This window comes from Otolemur garnettii, unplaced genomic scaffold (genome assembly GCF_000181295.1).
Source record: "Otolemur garnettii isolate 467f Iridium unplaced genomic scaffold, OtoGar3 scaffold00016, whole genome shotgun sequence".
NCBI classification, from domain to species: Eukaryota; Metazoa; Chordata; class Mammalia; order Primates; family Galagidae; genus Otolemur; species Otolemur garnettii.
In genome coordinates, this window is record NW_003852411.1 from 15,597,138 (window position 1) to 15,614,194 (window position 17,057).

The 17,057-nt window shown below is 42.4% G+C and overlaps 1 protein-coding gene and 1 long non-coding RNA gene across 2 annotated transcripts in view; both read left to right on the top strand.

Moving 5' to 3' along the window:
* LOC111723807 overlaps positions 1 to 670 on the top strand; it is a 20,401-nt gene extending 19,731 nt beyond the window's left edge. Inside the window, exon 3 of the long non-coding RNA XR_002772271.1 lies at positions 233 to 670. This is a non-coding gene — a long non-coding RNA (uncharacterized LOC111723807). The remainder of the gene's footprint in view (positions 1 to 232) is intronic.
* Positions 671 to 1,497: 827 nt separating this feature from the next.
* SEC16B (SEC16 homolog B, endoplasmic reticulum export factor) overlaps positions 1,498 to 17,057 on the top strand; it is a 49,190-nt gene continuing 33,630 nt past the window's right edge. The window contains 10 exon segments of the mRNA XM_012802708.2: positions 1,498 to 2,522; positions 3,295 to 3,648; positions 5,312 to 5,424; positions 6,746 to 6,866; positions 7,600 to 7,708; positions 8,929 to 9,070; positions 10,208 to 10,359; positions 10,751 to 10,812; positions 12,159 to 12,294; positions 12,940 to 13,170. Of these exon segments, the coding sequence (XP_012658162.1) occupies positions 3,353 to 3,648; positions 5,312 to 5,424; positions 6,746 to 6,866; positions 7,600 to 7,708; positions 8,929 to 9,070; positions 10,208 to 10,359; positions 10,751 to 10,812; positions 12,159 to 12,294; positions 12,940 to 13,170 (1,362 nt within the window). The 5' untranslated portion in view covers positions 1,498 to 2,522; positions 3,295 to 3,352.

Sequence of the window (17,057 nt, forward strand, 5' to 3'; positions counted from 1 at the left end):
AAAAAAAAAAAGGTGAAGTTACTAATAACCCCTAAGGTCATTTCCAAAGATGACATTCCAATAATGCAGCTGGTGTTATAGGGCAAGAGTGATGTTTCTTCATAGACTAAATGACTTACACCAGACTTTTGGAAAAATTATCCTGATACATCAGAACACATAATTTGACATTAGGTCTGTCATAATCGCCCATGTTCTGATTCCTGCTGTTGACCTGTGTGCCCTTCTCCAGTGTCTCTTCCAAGGAGGATTACAAACAGTGCAGTCATTGGAGAGACAACCTTTACGGCCCAGCAGTGAGGTGAGAGACCATCACCCACAGTCAGAATTCCACAGCACTTGCTAGGTTCTGGGAGTGGCTTGAGGGGCTGAGAGAGAATCTTACAGCTTAGATCCATCACCCTGTCTCAGCACGAGACCCAAGAGTGGTGGCTTTCCTTGGACTAGTAACCACATGAGAGGCTAACAAGCTTTTTGAATGCAAGAATTGTTTCTTTTACTTTTGTGTGTGTGTCAAATCCTGGGACACAATAGGAACTTGGTAAGCATTTGCTGAAAGAATAAACCATTTAGGTGTTTTTAGAGCAAATTCTGAATATTAAAATGTTATTTCAAAAGTAGACATGCACTTCTCTGTGTTCACCTTAATGATGCTGAGGAAACGCATATTCCAAACATAAGAAATTACTCTTTTGTCATAGTAGAAAACATTTTGGTGCCTTCAGTTCAATATCAGGCATTGCAAACTGCCTTCCAGGTAGATAACAGAATTGATTACACAGCTAGAGCCCAATAGAGAGAAAAATGAATGAGAAAAACCCATCCCAGCGGTGAGAACACTGCAACAAACTTGCCCCCCAACCGATGGAAATAGCTCATCTCTATTAAAAGGAAAATATAATATTTATTTATAGAGCATACCTATTTATATATCATGTGCTACTTTACCAACATTTAATCCTCATAACGCCCACCATAATGACCAGGAGCTAAGTATTATTATTTCCCTTTTAGAGAAAAAGAAACAGAGACTCAGAGAAGTTAAGTAACAGAGTAACAGTCTGTGGTGGAGCCCCAGTCAACACCCCAAAGGTGGTGCTCTTGTTGTCAGACCAGGCTGCCTCAGGGCTTTCTAGATTCCTCTTCTGGGTGTCTCTCTTCCGTGTTTGCTGTAGGGTTTGGACGCCTTCCCATGTGAGTGAACCTGGCTCAGCCTGTGAGCAGGCAAACAGAAGCACCAGGCTCTGACAGGGTGCAGAGCAAATTCACCAGGCTGCAGACTGAGGTAGCTGGGCTGGACTTTGACCCAATGAATCAGCTCCATGGAGGCTGGGCAGTTGCAAAGGTAACTAATTTGCTGTAGATCTGGGGGCCAGGTAAGTCTTGGTAGATGTGGCACCTGGACTTTGACAGTCTCCAGGAGGAGAGGAGGCATTTGTGCACCAGGTCCCTGGAGCAGCGCTGAAGGAAGTTAGGACGCCTTCAGAGCAGGTGTGTGGGAGCGTAGCTGCCATCTTTCCCTTCCATGGGCTGTGCTTACTGTGCTGTCAGAGCAAGAAGGGCAGCATTGCCTTCCTGGGGCCAGGGAAGTTCATTCATGTGAATGTGTGAGTGTGACTTGTCATCTCGATATAATCCCTTCATTTTGAGAATCTGAGGTGCTTTTCATTTGTCCTTCAGTATAACCTGAGGTCTAAATTGCTGGAGGTGATGTTTCTTGGCAAGAAAATGATGTGATTTCAGTGAAGAGATTGGCTACTGTGCCTTTGCAATTGGGGAAGGGCTGCTTAGTGAGAATATCTGGGGACAAAGGAAAAGCAACTTTCTCTTTCTGCTTACTTGTATGCAAATGATTTTGAGTTCCTTGGGTCTTTGGGAAAGGCATACATATGCTTTCACAGTGTCTGGGGGCATTTTTCCTTTCCTGGGATTTCCTGGCAAAGGCTCTCCTGGCACCTGGAAGCCTTTTTCAAGGGAGAGAGCTGCATAGGAAGGCAGGCATGCATTCTCTTTAGTTGTGATTGACCTTGAGGCGGAAGGCAGCTCTGTGCCAGGCTCTTCTTGTGTGCTCTGCTGTCTCATAGCTCTTGGCCTCACAGTTGTGGACCCTGACTCTCTGGTGTTTGAGCAGAGTGACATCTCGGTTTCAACACATACCCTTTCGACCTTTTGTTCTGATATGAATTTTTATATGGGGCTAGGAGCGTTAGAAGTGGGAGCAAGTTAACTGATTCTATGAGAATCTTGCAACTTAACAGTTTCCAAGGGAGAAAAAAGGTGGGGGCCAACCTAGCCTGTGTGTTCACCTGACGCCAGAGAATCTCTGAGCAAGAGTAAGGTCTGAGGTGTGCTTTCCCTTGCAGGTGCTCCCCTGTGATACGAGGAAGAGAAGGTAATCAGTCTTTGGAGCTAACTCCCATTTTGAAAAATAAGTGGAGCAAATCAGTTTGACACCAGGGAGAGTTACAAGTTTTACAATCTCCAGCCACAAAGAATCCTGAGACATGCTCTCTATTTTTTGTGTAAGCAAACCCCGACTTGCCTTTTGTTAGCTGCCCTGGAGGAGGAGCAAATATAGCCATATATGAGGGTCAGGTGCTTCTGGGAGGTTAATGTAAGGATTCTGAAAAGGTATCTCTTGAAGAGGTCAATTTAAACTTCTTTTTGTTTAGGAAATATCTTCAGCCAATCCCCTACCCTTCATTCCTGATAACACTAACAGTTATTTATCGAGCAATACTATACAATAGGCAGTGTGATGGGCACTTTCCATATGTTATCTCTAACTCAGACTCCCTGGAAGGTAGTTATTGGGTGCCCATTTTATGGGTAAGGAAATTAAGGCTTGAAAAAATTATCTAGCCAGTAAATAGCAGAGTTAGGATTTGAACTCTGATCTAGTTCTCTCTGAAGCCCACTCTATTTCTATGAAACCATAGGGTCTCCATAGGGAGTGTTAAATAAATATTTGCTCGTGGAATAGATGAAGAAACATTAATTGGGATTCCTTGGTAGCATTTTTAGCTGTACCGATTATTGCTCTGTCTCCCAGGCCTCCATCTGTTGTTGTTCCAAATGTACTTTTTAATTTTTTAAGCAACATCAATGTAATTATCTAGTCTGTTATTTATTTCATGTGTTGTTTGAGATTTTTTTCAGATTTCTCTCTATCTGTGCCCATATGGTTTGTTTTAGATAGATTTCAAGGACCATAGCTGCTCTTTTCACAAAACCTAATCAATCACCATGGTTAGAGATAGGCTTAAAATGACTTTCCCCCTCTTTTGTCTACAGGAAGATAAAATAACTATACAACTGACTTAAAACCCAAGAGAAATTCGGAGGGTCAGGGATGGAATTTTGGGTTCCCCAGAGGCAGCCTCAGCCACGGGGGAGGCCCACAGCACCACCAAATGATCCAGACCGAGGGCTTTGGAGAGATGGACATCATTGGCCTGTTCCTCACTCTCAGCACAATGGAGACAGGTTCCATCAATGGCAAGATGTCTGCGGAAGCCCCCAGCCACAGCAGGAGCCCAGGGAAGACCACCAGCATCCCCACTATATATCCAGACCTGGGGAATGGCACCAGTCCACGTCCGGGGTTGACTATTATGATGGTGGTTATCGCAGTCAGTTGTATTCAAGGTATGGTATTAGGGCTTGGAATGAACCCAACTCTTCTAAGTGCTTATGAATAGATTGTTCTTTTCCTTGTTCCTTTTCCTTTCATTTCTCCTCTTTGTGTTTTTATTTTTATTTTTTATTTTATTTTATTTTATTTTTTTGAGACAGAGCTTCAAGCTGTCTCCCTGGGTAGAGTGCCTTGGCATCATAGCTCACAGCAACCTCAAACTCTTGGGCTCAAGCGAGTCTCCTGCCTCAGCCTTCCAAGTAGCTGGGACCACAGGCACCCACCACAATGCCTGGCTACTTTTTGGTTGCAGCCATCATTGTTGTTTGGTGGGCCCGGCCTGGATTGGAACCCGCCAGCTTAGGTGTATGTGGCTGGTGCCTTGGCCACTTGAGCCACAGGCGCCGAGCCTGTATTTTTATTTTTTAAAATTTCTTTATCCTAAATTGCCTTAGCTAAATCCTGTCCTTTCCTAAACTGGTTTTTGGTGATGGAAGGTAGTATTTCCCTTCTTTTTGTTCCCTAGGGGAGCAGCTTAAAGAAGTCATCACAGTGTGATAGGGTATTAGGGACTGAGTAGAAGGTAGAAAAAGTCATAAAATACAAGAAGGCAGATGGGACTCTCTTGTTCTGGGATTGCAAAAAGTAATATATGTAGACTGTGGAAAAGCTTTGCTTAGGGACCCCTTTGAGAAGGTCCTCATTGTTATTGAACATTCTGGCCTGGGGTTAACATGACATCACACCATCACCAAAAAGAGTCCTAGTGCCTAGAGGAGGACCTTGAGTGTAATAGGCATACAAAAAAGTGTATTGAGCAAATGGTAACTTAAAAAAAAAAATCAACCTCAGAGTAAGCAGATACAAACCTGTAAACTCCAACTTCAGAAGGAAGAGGTCATAGTGAGTAGGAGAATCTGGAGATCTGGAGAACTTGTAAACTCCAAGTTCAGAAGGAAGAGGTCACAGTGAGTGGGAGAATCTGGAGATCTGGAGAATCTCCTCTAAGGTCTAATTGATAGCACTGAACTTAATATTTTATGGAATGTTGGAAGCTGTCTGTGTTCTACTTTAGCTTTTCCAGTTGAGGTGATAGTTACCTGCCTATGATGAAAATTATTGTAAAGAATTTTGCCCCTGTGAAATACCAAAGGATTATTAATTGATAAAAACACTAATAACATGATGTTCCCTTTTCTCCAACTTTTTGGATTGTTGAATTCTCAGAGAAAGGCATATTAAAGACAGAGGCAATACCACATAAGAGAAATCGGATTTAAGATAGTCCAACTTAACCTTTTCATTTTGTTTCCATTTGTGATATGATGGGAATTACCATGGTATAGTGGGGGCTTACCTCGTCATCTCAGGAAGCAGTTTTCTCAAATAATGTCAGGACAGAGATTTCTAAAATAATATCTCCTTGTATTATTTGATGTGTATATTTGGGGAGTAAGTTTTACTATAAAAATAACATCTTTTTTTTTTTAAAAGAGTTTTAAATTTAAAAAAGAGCTTTACTATAAAAATGTAGCCTTGTTGTGTAACACATGCCCAGTCCTGCTCTGGTTCTGGATTTCCTGCTTATAGAAGTTGTTTAGTTGGTCAGGGTATCCATTGGCTTCTCTCTTTATCATGCTCATACTCAAATGACTAGCCTTCTTTGTGATATTTTAGGCCAGGTTATGAGGATCGATACCAGAGCTATCACTCTCCGACACTAAGGGAAGAATATGCTTATGGAAGTTATTACTATCATGGACACCCACAGTGGCTACAGGAAGAAAGAGGTATGGAATCGTCTCCAAGGAGCCTCTGGGAGTTGGGGATGGTGCAGCTGGTCTGAGAGGCAGGGTAGGGACTGAAGGAATCACGTTCAGAGCCTTATCTCGGGCATCCTTTCTTGGCCAGAGGAGATCACTCCTAATGTGTTAAGAAGAAGAGGTAAAACAGTGTTTTATTCTTTGTATGTGTAGATTATGGTACTGAAACTTTCATTATGGTACTAGCACTATTGGTGGTATGCACTTCGTCCACATTTTTTCTTATATTTCTCCTTATAGCCAACATTGTAGTCTCTGAACAATTAGCAGTGAAATCAGTTCTTAAGGGCATTGAGTGTGTGCTGGGTTGTGATATGACCATCATTGTACCCGGAGGCAGCAGATACGTACCATATAAGTTCCATACCCTATACAAATAGGTTTAGGGCATATATGTTAATGGCAGCTTCTGACCTGCTGGCAAAAAGGAATCTGTCATTTTTTTTTTTTTTTTGAGACAGAGCCTCAAGCTATCCCCCTGGGTAGAATGCCATAGCATCACAGCTCACAGCAACCTCAAACTCCTGGGCTCAAGCGAATCTCTTGCCTCAGCCTCCCAAGTAGCTGGGACCACAGGCACCCGCCACAACGCCTAGCTATTTTTTGGTTGCAGCCGTCATTGTTGTTTGGCAGGCCTGGGCTGGATTTGAACCCGCCACCTTAGGTGTATGTGGTTGGCGCCTTAGCCACTTGAGCCACAGGCGCCGAGCCAGGAATCTGTCTTAACATTGAAAACACACACACACCAACACACAGATCTTCACCATTGTACAATTGTGTACAGCTATCTAATTGGTTCAGAGAGGAACAAGGGGCATCTTACAGACTTTCCTAGTTCTCACCTATTGATTTAATTCAATTTGGCAAATACATTCTTAGACCTACTACACTCCCATAACTCAGCATTATAGCTCGTCAGTGTCTTTCTGAAAGAATTTTTTTTTTTTTGAGACAGAGTCTCACCTGTTGCCCTTGGTAGAGTGCCATGGTGTCATAGCTCACAGCAACCTCAAACCCTTGGGTTTAAGACATCTTTTTGCCTCAGCCTACTGAGTAGATGGGACTACAAGTGCCCACCGCAATGCCTGACTATTTTTTTCCTTTTTTTAGAGGCAGGGTCTTAACTCTTGCTCAGGCTGGTCTCAAACTCCTGAGCTCAGGTGATCCACCCTCCTCAGCCTCCCAAAGTGCTAGCATTACAGGTGTGAGCCACTGAGCCCAGTTTTCTGAAAGAACTTTTGGAAACAGGAAATGACGTGTCTTCACTTTGTTTTCTCTGAGGGTGCAGTGCCAAGGCAAGGGAGTCCTTATGTCTGGTATGAAGAACACCAAGATCAAAAGTACCTCCGAGAACATCATCATGGAAACCAGAACAGTCAGTTTGGAACAAAATATGAGACCCAGTTCCAGTAAGTGTGAAAGGAGAGGCCAGTTTGGCATGATTCAGTCAAACTCAGACTATATTAGGCAAGTCTTAGGGCATCTGATGCTGGTCCCTCACCATGGATAAGCCCATCAGCTTTGTTCTAGCTACAGGGATATGGGAGTAGCCAGGATGGGCCTGACTGGCTGTGAACATGGACCCTGGGAGGAGAGATTCTTGTCCCTGAGAGGCTGTTTCCAGACCTGGGCTAGTCTGAGTTCTGTGGGTCATCCTAAAGGAGGCCCTTGGTTCTATGTTGGCCTTGGAACAAACCCAGTCCAGCAAAAGTCGTCATGACTGGGTCCTGCCTAGGGCTGAGCTGCTTCTCCTCAGCTCACTCCTAGGCCCTAAGAATGGGATATCCCCCTGGGACAAGGCAGAGGAGGGAAGAAACTTTTGCTCCAGCATCTGTCCTAGGGCCCTTAGCCCTGCTATTCATCAGCACAGGTGTTCTTATTTAAGCCATTCTGCACTGTCAAGTTGCAGAGACCAACCCTGCTCCTCAGGGTCTATGGCCACTTCTAACAACTGTACTATGGAACCCAAGCTGGGATTAGTAGCTTGAGGTGGCAAAGGGGAGAAAAATGCTTTTCCCTGTGTCCCCCAGCCCATCCTGACACCTGCTCATGCTTTGGAGCAGAACAGCCTCTGGCAGGGAGCATGACAGCCTTGCTGGCTTGCCGAGGGCTCTTCTCACTGTTGCTGTCATTTTGTTGCAGATCTAATAGTCGGAACCCTTATGAAGACAGCCCTGCTTCTGACTCTGGACAGGAGCTGCCCAGGGAGCTGTTTCCAGAGAGTCTGCTTACTGGAGCCCAGAATAATAAGGTAACCCGAAGAGACATGGGGGCTGGAGGCTGTGGCCATCTGTCACAGCTGACATGGTCAGCAGCAGCAGGGCAGGGTGGGGCAGGGCCCTTGGAGACAGGTCTCTGTTGGCTAACTGTCTGCAGGGTGCCCGTTCCTCCTTCCTGGCAAAGCCTCCACTCATGACTCTCCTGTCCCTGCCTTCTGCTTCAGTTTTATAGGGTTGAGGCCTGATCTGGCTCTATAGCATTTTTTGCAGATTGGCAGGGTCACAAAATGTCTCCCAAGTTACTCCAAGGTGCTATGAAAGAAGCGAGGCTGCCATCAGGTGTTATGTGTTAGGTACCCAGGGGATTAGCAATTTGGTTTACCTAGGAAGTGGAAAGTTACTAGAATCTTTTAATTCAAGTTTGAAAAGCAGGGCTTGAAAGCATTCCTGACTTGTCCATGTCTCTCCCCTAAAGTCTTACTGTGTGTATCAGCTAGCCTGCTAAACGGAGCTTTTAATTTTTTAAAATAAACTTTTGATATTGGAATAATTTTTGATTTATGGAAAAGTTGCAAGGAGACTACAGAGATGAGCTCTTGGTTTTTGACAGCTTTGTATTAATTTTGTTTCCCTGATTAGATTTCTGTGATTTAGGGGGGCCATTTCTTCTGTAGACCTAGTGCTGAATAGGGCAGGGCACACATTATTGTGACTAATAGTAACAACACAGTAACAGCAGCCACATACATGTGTGCAGCACTTTACAGTATACAAACGGGTGAATTCAGGTGACTTCATTGTTTTACTCAGATTCTCCTAGAATGTAAGTTCTATAAATTTTTTGTACACCTCTCCCCCAGGGGAGAGCACAGCCCCTGGGGCATAATAAATGCTCATGGTGAATGAATACATGATACTTGGGGTATATAGGACAGATATTATTATATAACAGATGAGGGTATTGAGCTCAAGGAGCCTAAGTCACCGAAGATCACAGCCACAGCTGCTGAGGATTAGACAAAGCCAAGATTTGAATTCAAGGCTCCCTGACCCTAGGGCCTGCACTCTCCACTGGGCTATAATACATCCTTTGAAAAACACATGTCGGTCAAATTATTCCTTTTTCTCTTTTCAACACATCCATGCTCACAATGTTTATTGGAAAGTTTGAATTTTGTTTCTTTGAAGGAACACTTGAGGGGACCAGCTCTCTGAAACTCCTTCCCATGTGTTTGATTGTGTCTACTTTCAGCAATCACTGACCAGTGAGTCCAACCTTCTCCAGCAGCACGAGTCTGGCCTCAGTTCCAGCAGCTATGAGCTCAGTCAGTACATGGCAGATGCTGGGCAGCGTGATACCATGGCTTTAGCAGCGTGGAGTCCAGTTCAGGCTGGTATGTACTAAAGAGATCATGCGAGTTGGCTGAGTCTGATGAGGAAGGCTAAGTAGCAAGTCCCTTGGAAAGTCATCTTTACCCTGTATTTCTGAGAATGGATCGTTGTTTGCCTGATTTGCTTATGTAGGTCTCTTGGGTGGAGAGGCCAACTTTGGCTCCATTTCCTACCTTTTTGCTTATAATGGACATTGCATCATGCTGGTTCTGAGAAGGGAACACTGCCCCCAGCCATCAGGAGGCTGGGAGAGGAGCCACTCAGCAGTGCTTTTAAGTGGCAGGTGAAGAAAATAAAGACCAGAGAGAATTAGAAAAAGCAAAAGCAGGACACAAAGCATAATTGCTTTGTCTGGATGTAGGTGACTTCTCATCAGTATAGAGGCTACAAGAGCCAGAGATTCCTTGGATTCTCACCAACACTGAGAGTCTGGGTTGAGTGCATTTGGACTAAATCATCAAATCCATGCATTATATTCTTTTGTTTGTTTCTTTCTTTTGTTTTTTTTTTTTTTTTAGACAGAATCTTACATTGTTGCCTAGGCTAGAGTGCAGTGGCATCATCATAGCTCACTGCAACCTCCTCAAACTCCTGGGCTCAAGAGATCTTCCTGAATAGCTGGGACCACAGAAATGAGCCATCATGCCTGGCTAAGTTTTTCTACTCTTGGTAGAGACAGGGTCTTTTAGGGGTCTTCAAACTTTTTAAACAGGGGGCCAGTTCACTGTCCCTCAGACCATTGGAGGGCTGGACTACAGGCCCCAGGACGAGTTGGCTGCTAAGCAGGACAGGCAGCAGTGGCAAAAACACCTGGCAGGTTGGATAAATGTCCTCGGTGGGCCACACGTGGCCTATGGGTCGTAGTTTGAGGATGCCTCTTGGTCTTGTGGAGGCTGATGGCTTGAGCTCCTCCTGAAGCAATCCTCCTGTCTCAGCCTCCTAAATCCATATTCTGACATATTCTCAGAGGCTTACACCTGAATAGGGCATGGCATATGGGCTTCTTTTAATTATGGAGCCCACTCAGACTCTTAGTCTCAGGTAGAATTTGGGACAGAAATGTGTCTGTGGCATATTTCCAAATTCAAGAAAAGCAGTAGAATTAATGCTAACAATGTCCATCTGTGTCTTTTGGTCAGAGAATATCTCCACAGCTGGTCCCAAAACACCCATGAAGTTCTATATCCCTCATGTACCTGTGAGTTTTGGACCTGGAGGTCAGCTGGTGTGTGTGGCTCCCAGCTCTTTTATTGATGAGCAATCTGCCCTTGTTGAACTGCACAGCATGGAGGTAAATGCCATCCCGTGCCCCTGGCACTCTGCTCACCCAGTTTTTCCTTACTTACTTATCCTGCTTGCCTTTGCCTGAACCCAGGCATCTCTGGGAGTGGGGTGCTCTCATGGGAAATTGGCTCATCACCTCCTAGATTGGGTGGTGGAGGTGGTGGTACAGGAATGGGTGGTACTCTTCTCTGATAGAAGTGATTGTAGGGTCAAGTTTTTCCTGAGAAGCTAGTGGTTCATCTTCAGCAAGAGGAGAAGTCATTTTTCTCTTTCTGTTTTCTCTACAAGGCACTGAGCCACATCCTGGGATCATGGCCCTAGGATCTGATACAGGACTATATGGAAAGGGGCATTGAGTGGGCACAATCTTGAAGACCAAATCTTATTTTTTGTTCCAGATTATTCTCTATGATTCTGAAGAACAAGAGGAGATGAGAAGTTTCCCAGGACCCCTGATCAGGTAAATTACTACAGGAGGTGCGAAGACAGGGCTTTTAAAACCTAGAAAGTCTTCTTGCCCAGATTAGCATTTTGGGGTATTTGTTCTTGGTTTCTATAAAAGAAAATGTCTATTCTTGTTGGATTAGAATTCTCTGTGCCACAAGATAGAACCAAATGTTCTCTGAGCCATTTTGACAAGCCATTCAGTAGTTGGACAGAAAGAAAAATTAGCTAACGGTTTAGAAATCTAAACTTAGTTCTATTTTGCAGCGGTTACCTGGTAGGAAGTTTTACTATTCTGTGTACTTGATAGATATTAGTAGATAAGTGGAGCACAGCCTGGGAAATCACAGACGAGTGGATCAAAATGGAAAAAATTCTTCCAACAGTGGCTTTTTTTTCTGGAGAGAAATACCATTGATGTGTTGGAGTTACTGAACAGCGTGCTAGTCTGCCCTCTGCAGGATTTATCTAGAATTGCTTTTAAATTCCCAGTCATATTTCTGAGGCTGAGTGCCCTTTTGTTGAGGGAATCCTGGCGAGGAGACAGAGGTCCTGGGTCCTAGGCCCAGGCATCCTAGTGACTAGCAACACCGTGGAGGACAGGTCGGTTAGCTCTCTCTAAAACGTAGTTTTCCCTCTGAGAAGTGCTATGACACCTGCTTTGTCTATTCTTACTGTGAATCTCAAGTAAGATTATGCTTGTGGAAGCCCTTCAAATATCACTACTACTCTATAAATATATCCTTATCATGAAGTTGCCCCAAGAAAATCCCCATAGGGTATGTGGCAGCTCCTTCAAGTAAAAATGAGTGCTGTCTGTCTCTAATTCTTACACACAGGTATACAGATGAGGGATAGAGGACAAGTTGTGTATCGGTCCCAACTTGGTTTTATTTATATAGGATGATCTCGAGCAAAAGACATTGCCAGTTTATTGGGCACTTAATATATGCCACACAATTTGCTAATTCCTTTAGTATGGAGGTAGGTTTTCTTGTTGACCCTATTTCATGGAAAAAGCTGAGGTTCAGAGGAAGCAAGAAACTTGTCTAAACTGAGATGTGGCAGGCTCAGATTTAGACCGAGGGTTGTCTGACTCCAGACTCTGTGGTCTTACCTGCTATCCTTTACAGTCACTTCAAGTCTCTGGGCCTCAGTTTCCTCATCTGTAAAATGGAGAGGATGTAAGAGAGTCTCAGAAGTCCCCTCCTGTTTTATAAAACAGGGAATAGCTCTCCTATAGCTACAGACTGACTCCAGCCCCAGCCCAGCCGGCACATGCACACTCTCAGAGAAACCTGGGGTCCTGAACAGGGGAAATGTCTGCTCTCTCACCATTTGCTCCCCAATATTTTTCCACAGGGAAGATGTACACAAGGTGGATATCATGATGTTTTGTCAGCAGAAAGCAGTTCAGAGCCGCAAATCTGAGACACCAGAGAGCAGAGATTCAGCTCTCCTGTGGCAACTATTGGTTCTCCTTTGTCGCCAGAATGGAGTAAGTCACTGCTCTGATGGGTAATCAGGTGCGGGCTGGACTGAAATTTTAGGTCTTCTTGGGATAGATATGGTATGATTGTGAAAATCAATATGAATTGCTTATGGTGGCTAGAGGTGCAGGAGGCAGAGGCAAGATGATTCCTTGAGCATAGAAGTTCAAGACCAGTCTGGGCAACATAAGGAGACCTCATCAATCAATAAATAAGTACATAGATAGATGATAGATATGTAGATAGATAAGTAAATAGCTCACTAGCCTGCAAAGAAGCAACAGATTGCTCCAAGGGGAAAAAAATTATTCAAATTTCGATGCCAATTTGTTAATGTGAACGTTTCCCTGATGCTCTTCTCTCCTGGCTTGGGGTTATCACACATTTCCTGGGTCTCTGCACCAGCCAGGTAATACACCTGTGAAATTGTGAATTTTTCTGATAAGCTTTGTAGCTCCTGATAGGCGGAATTTAGCCAAGGTGATGCTGCTGAAGTTTGGAACACAGTAATGCAAGGAAGGACTGCCTTGTGTTTGCGTGACTGGCCTCCTCGGGAGGAAGGTAGACACCCTGGTGCCTGCCTTCTCCAGCGTGGGCTGCCAGCATGAGGATGAATAGGATTCTTTCCCAGGATGACCCTCTTTGCTTTACAGTCCATGGCGGGCTCTGACATCGCTGAGCTGCTGATGCAGGACTGTGGGAAGCTGGAGAAGTACAAGAGGCAGCCCCCTGTGGCCAACCTCATCAGTCTGACTGATGAGGACTGGCCAGCCCTGAGCTCTGGCACTCGGAACCTGCTCACCGGGGAGATCCCTCCCAGTGTGGAGACGCCTGCGCAGATTGTGGAGAAATTCACTAAACTGCTCTACCATGGAAGGAAGAAGGTAAGTACACTCTTCCTTCATACTTGTTTTAAAAAAGCAACCACCATCCCTCTCCAATCTTCCTCCAATTATATGACTAGTATGTACTCATTTTAGGGAGCACATCAGAAGTTCAGAAAGGTATAAAGAAGAAAATAAAAACACCCATAGTCCTACTATTAAAGATAATTAACACTGGTTAACACTTTGGTATGTTTACTCCCAGCATTCTAATTCATATATATTATATTAAAAATACAATAAAATTATACATACATTTATTTCTATATTTTTATTTAAAATTATATGGTGAAATATCCCTATGGCATCAAATATGTGGAAATAGCTTCATTTTAAAAAAAGGTGGCTCATGCTTATAATCCTAGCACTTTGGGAGGCCAAGGCAGGTGGATTGCCTGAGCTCAGGAGTTTGAGACCAGCCTGAGCAAGAGTGAGACCCTGTCTCTACTAAAAATAGAAAAATTATCTGGGAGGCCGAGGTGGGTGGATTGTTTGAGCTCATGTTTCAAGACCAGCCAGAGCCAGAGAGAGACCCCATCTGTAAAAATAACTGGGTGTTGTGGCAGGCACCTGTAGTCCCAGCTAGTCAGGAGGCTGAGACAAGAGAATTGCTTGAGCCCAAGAGTTTGAGGTTGCTGTGAGCTATGACTCCAGAGCACTCTACCAGGAGCAAGAAAATGAGTCTCTGTCTCAAAATTAAAAAAAAAAAAAATAGAAAAACTAGCTGGGTGTTGTGGTGGCCACCTGTATCCCCAGCTACTTGGGAGGCTGAGGCTAGAGAATCACTTGAGTCTGAGAGTTTGATGTTGCTGTGAGCTGTGATGCTATGGCACTATACCCAGGGTGAGATTCTGTCTCCCAGACCAAAAATTTAAAAAATGGTTGCACAATATTCCATCATATTAATGCATCACATTTCATTTAATTAATCCACTATTATTGAATAGATAAGCCATCTACAATTTTGTCAATCATTATAAATTATACATTTGCACATTCTATTACATAAATCTTTGGGTGATCTTTTTACTATTTAAGGATTTATTTCTAGAAGTGAAAGTACTAGATTAAAGGGTATGCACTTTAAAAATGTTCTTTCTATATATGCTGCATTAATTTACAGAAAGTTTGTTTCCAAATGATACTCTTGGTACTACATCTAAGGTTTGGCTACCCCTACGTTGCTCCTCAACTTAACAATGGGATTGCACACTGATAAACCAGTCATTAAACTGAAAATATCATAAGTCAAATTGTGTTTAATGTACTTAACACACCAAACAGCATAGCTTAGCCTAGCCTACCTTAACTGTGCTCAGTTACCTACATTTGAGCAAAATCATCTAACACAAAGCCTATTTTATAATCAGGTGCTCCATATCCCATGTAACTTATTGAATACTACCTTGAAAGTAAAAAACAGAATGGTTTATAGGTTCTTGAAGCATGGTTTCTACTGAAGGTGTATGTCTTTTGTGTCATTAGAGTCAAAAAATCATACGTGGGGGACTGTACTTTCAACAGATAAAGAGTGATAATCTAGTTTAATTTTGAAGTTGAGATCACACTTTATAAAATTCATAAAATTTAAATATTTGCATATACGATTAAAATCAATTAGAATAGATTTGATTCAAAAATTAAAAAATGAAAAAACATATAATGAGGAGATGATGCCCCCATCCCCTGCCACCTAATTTCTCTCCCTGAAACAGTGAAGGGTATTTTGTGCATATGTAATTATTTCCTTCTTTTCCTTTCCTTATAGCAAACTATATACCATTTCTGTACTTTCCATTTTTCATTTGCCAAATAGCTTAGAAAACACTTTCTATTGGGGTAGATATATTCCGCAAGGGATAGATAGTAAATATTTTAAGCTTTGCAGGCCCTAGGGTTTCTGTTACCACTACTCGACTCTGCCCTTGTTGTGTGAAGTCAGCCTCGGACAATACGTATGTGAATGGGTTTGGCTGTGAGTCAATAAACTTCATTTATGGATATAGACATTTGAGTCATATATCATTTTCATAGGTAGTAAAATGTTATTTTTCTTGATTTTTTTTCCAATCACTTATAAGTGCAAAAAATGTTCTTAGCTTATGGACTATAGAAAAACAGGCAGTGGGCTGGACTTGAACTTCAGGCCGTATTTTACAGACCTCTACTTTATATCCTATTCAATACATTCCTCATTATTTCTTACGTTGGCATAATTTTCTATGGATAAACTGCAATTAGTTTAACTAAGCCCCCTAGAGATTGACATTAAGATTATTTCCAATCTTTTGCTATTACATACAATGGTGCAATGAATAGCCACTGTCATTTTGCCCAGTGTGAGAGAACACCTCTAGAAGTGCAAGTGAGGGTCAAAGGATATATTGGGTTGTAATTTTGATAGATACTGACAAATTGGCTTTTTAAGAGTTTGAACCCATTCACCATGAGTATCTGTTTTTCTAAATTCTCACCACAGCTTGTTTCCAAACATATCGACAGCTGTCAAGAAGAGAAGAGAAAAAAATTAGTGTGGTTATTTGCATTTCTGTTATTATGAGTGAAGCTTAATATCTTTTAATTTTCCACATTTTTCTATCTGGTCCTCTGATCCTCACTTAGTGACTTTTCGAAGCTCTTTATGTTTTTAGAACTTTTTGTCCAAAATCACAACTTTTTGAGAGGCACAGTTAGAAAGGCTTTGCATGCTTCAAAATTAATGAAGTTGAAGTACTTTTGTGACTTTACATTTAAATATTTAGTCTCCTCTTTTTTTGCATGTGATGTTCTTTTATTTATTGGATTTATTTACAAATTTATTATTTATTTTTATTTATTTCAAACTGATATGAGGGTACAGACAATGAGGTTACATTTGTTATATAGTCCACGTTGTAGTTGTGCCCTTCACCCAGGAGGTGTGCCATATACCCATATGCCTATTAGTGGAAAGCACACTAATACCTCTCCCCCCACTTGAGTTCTACTGTGTTTTTCTCCTGTGGTTGTGTATTTGTTCCTCTACAGGTTTCACATTAGTATTGAGTGCATTGGATACTTGCTTTTCCATTCTTGTGATACTTTAATAAGTAGAATGTTCTTCAGTTTCATCCAGGTTAATAAAAAGACGTAAAGTCTCCATTTTTTTATAGCTGAATAGAATTCCATGATATATATGTATTCCATATATATATCCCACAGCTTATTAATCCATTCATGGGTTGGCAGGCACTTGTGTTGATTTCATATCTTGGTGACTATGGGCTGGAAGTTATTTTGAGTAGGTCGAAAGTCAAAACCCAGTCTCTTCTGTCTTGTAAAGTTTCTGCTGAGAAGTCTGTTGTCACCCCAGTGGATCTGCCCCTGTAGGTCAATTGGTGCTTGCTACTGGCTGCTTGAAGAATTTTCTTTTTCATTTTGACCTTGGCCAAGTTCATTACAATATGTCTAGGAGATGCTCTGTTTGTTGAGACAAACTGGGGTTCAACATCCATCTAGTTTTTTAATTAAATCATAAACACATAGATCATGTATAAATTAATGCATTTATGGGGTACAATGTGTTGATTTCATATAGAATTAGGAATGCTTACATCACACTGGTTAATATATACCTCATCTCATTTACCTAATTATTGTGTTAAGACATTTATACTATACTAATACATCCCACATGTACCCTTGCATTATGCACCATAGGTGTGATTCCACCATTCACCCTCCCTTGATCTGACCTCCCCCATCCTCCCCCAACCCCCTCCTTCCTCCTTCATCTTGGGCCATAGTTGTGATCTATTTTTCATATGAAGTGTGAGTGATTGTAAATTGGTTTCATAATAATACTGAGCACAGTGGATATTTTTTCTTCCATTCTTGAGATACTTTAC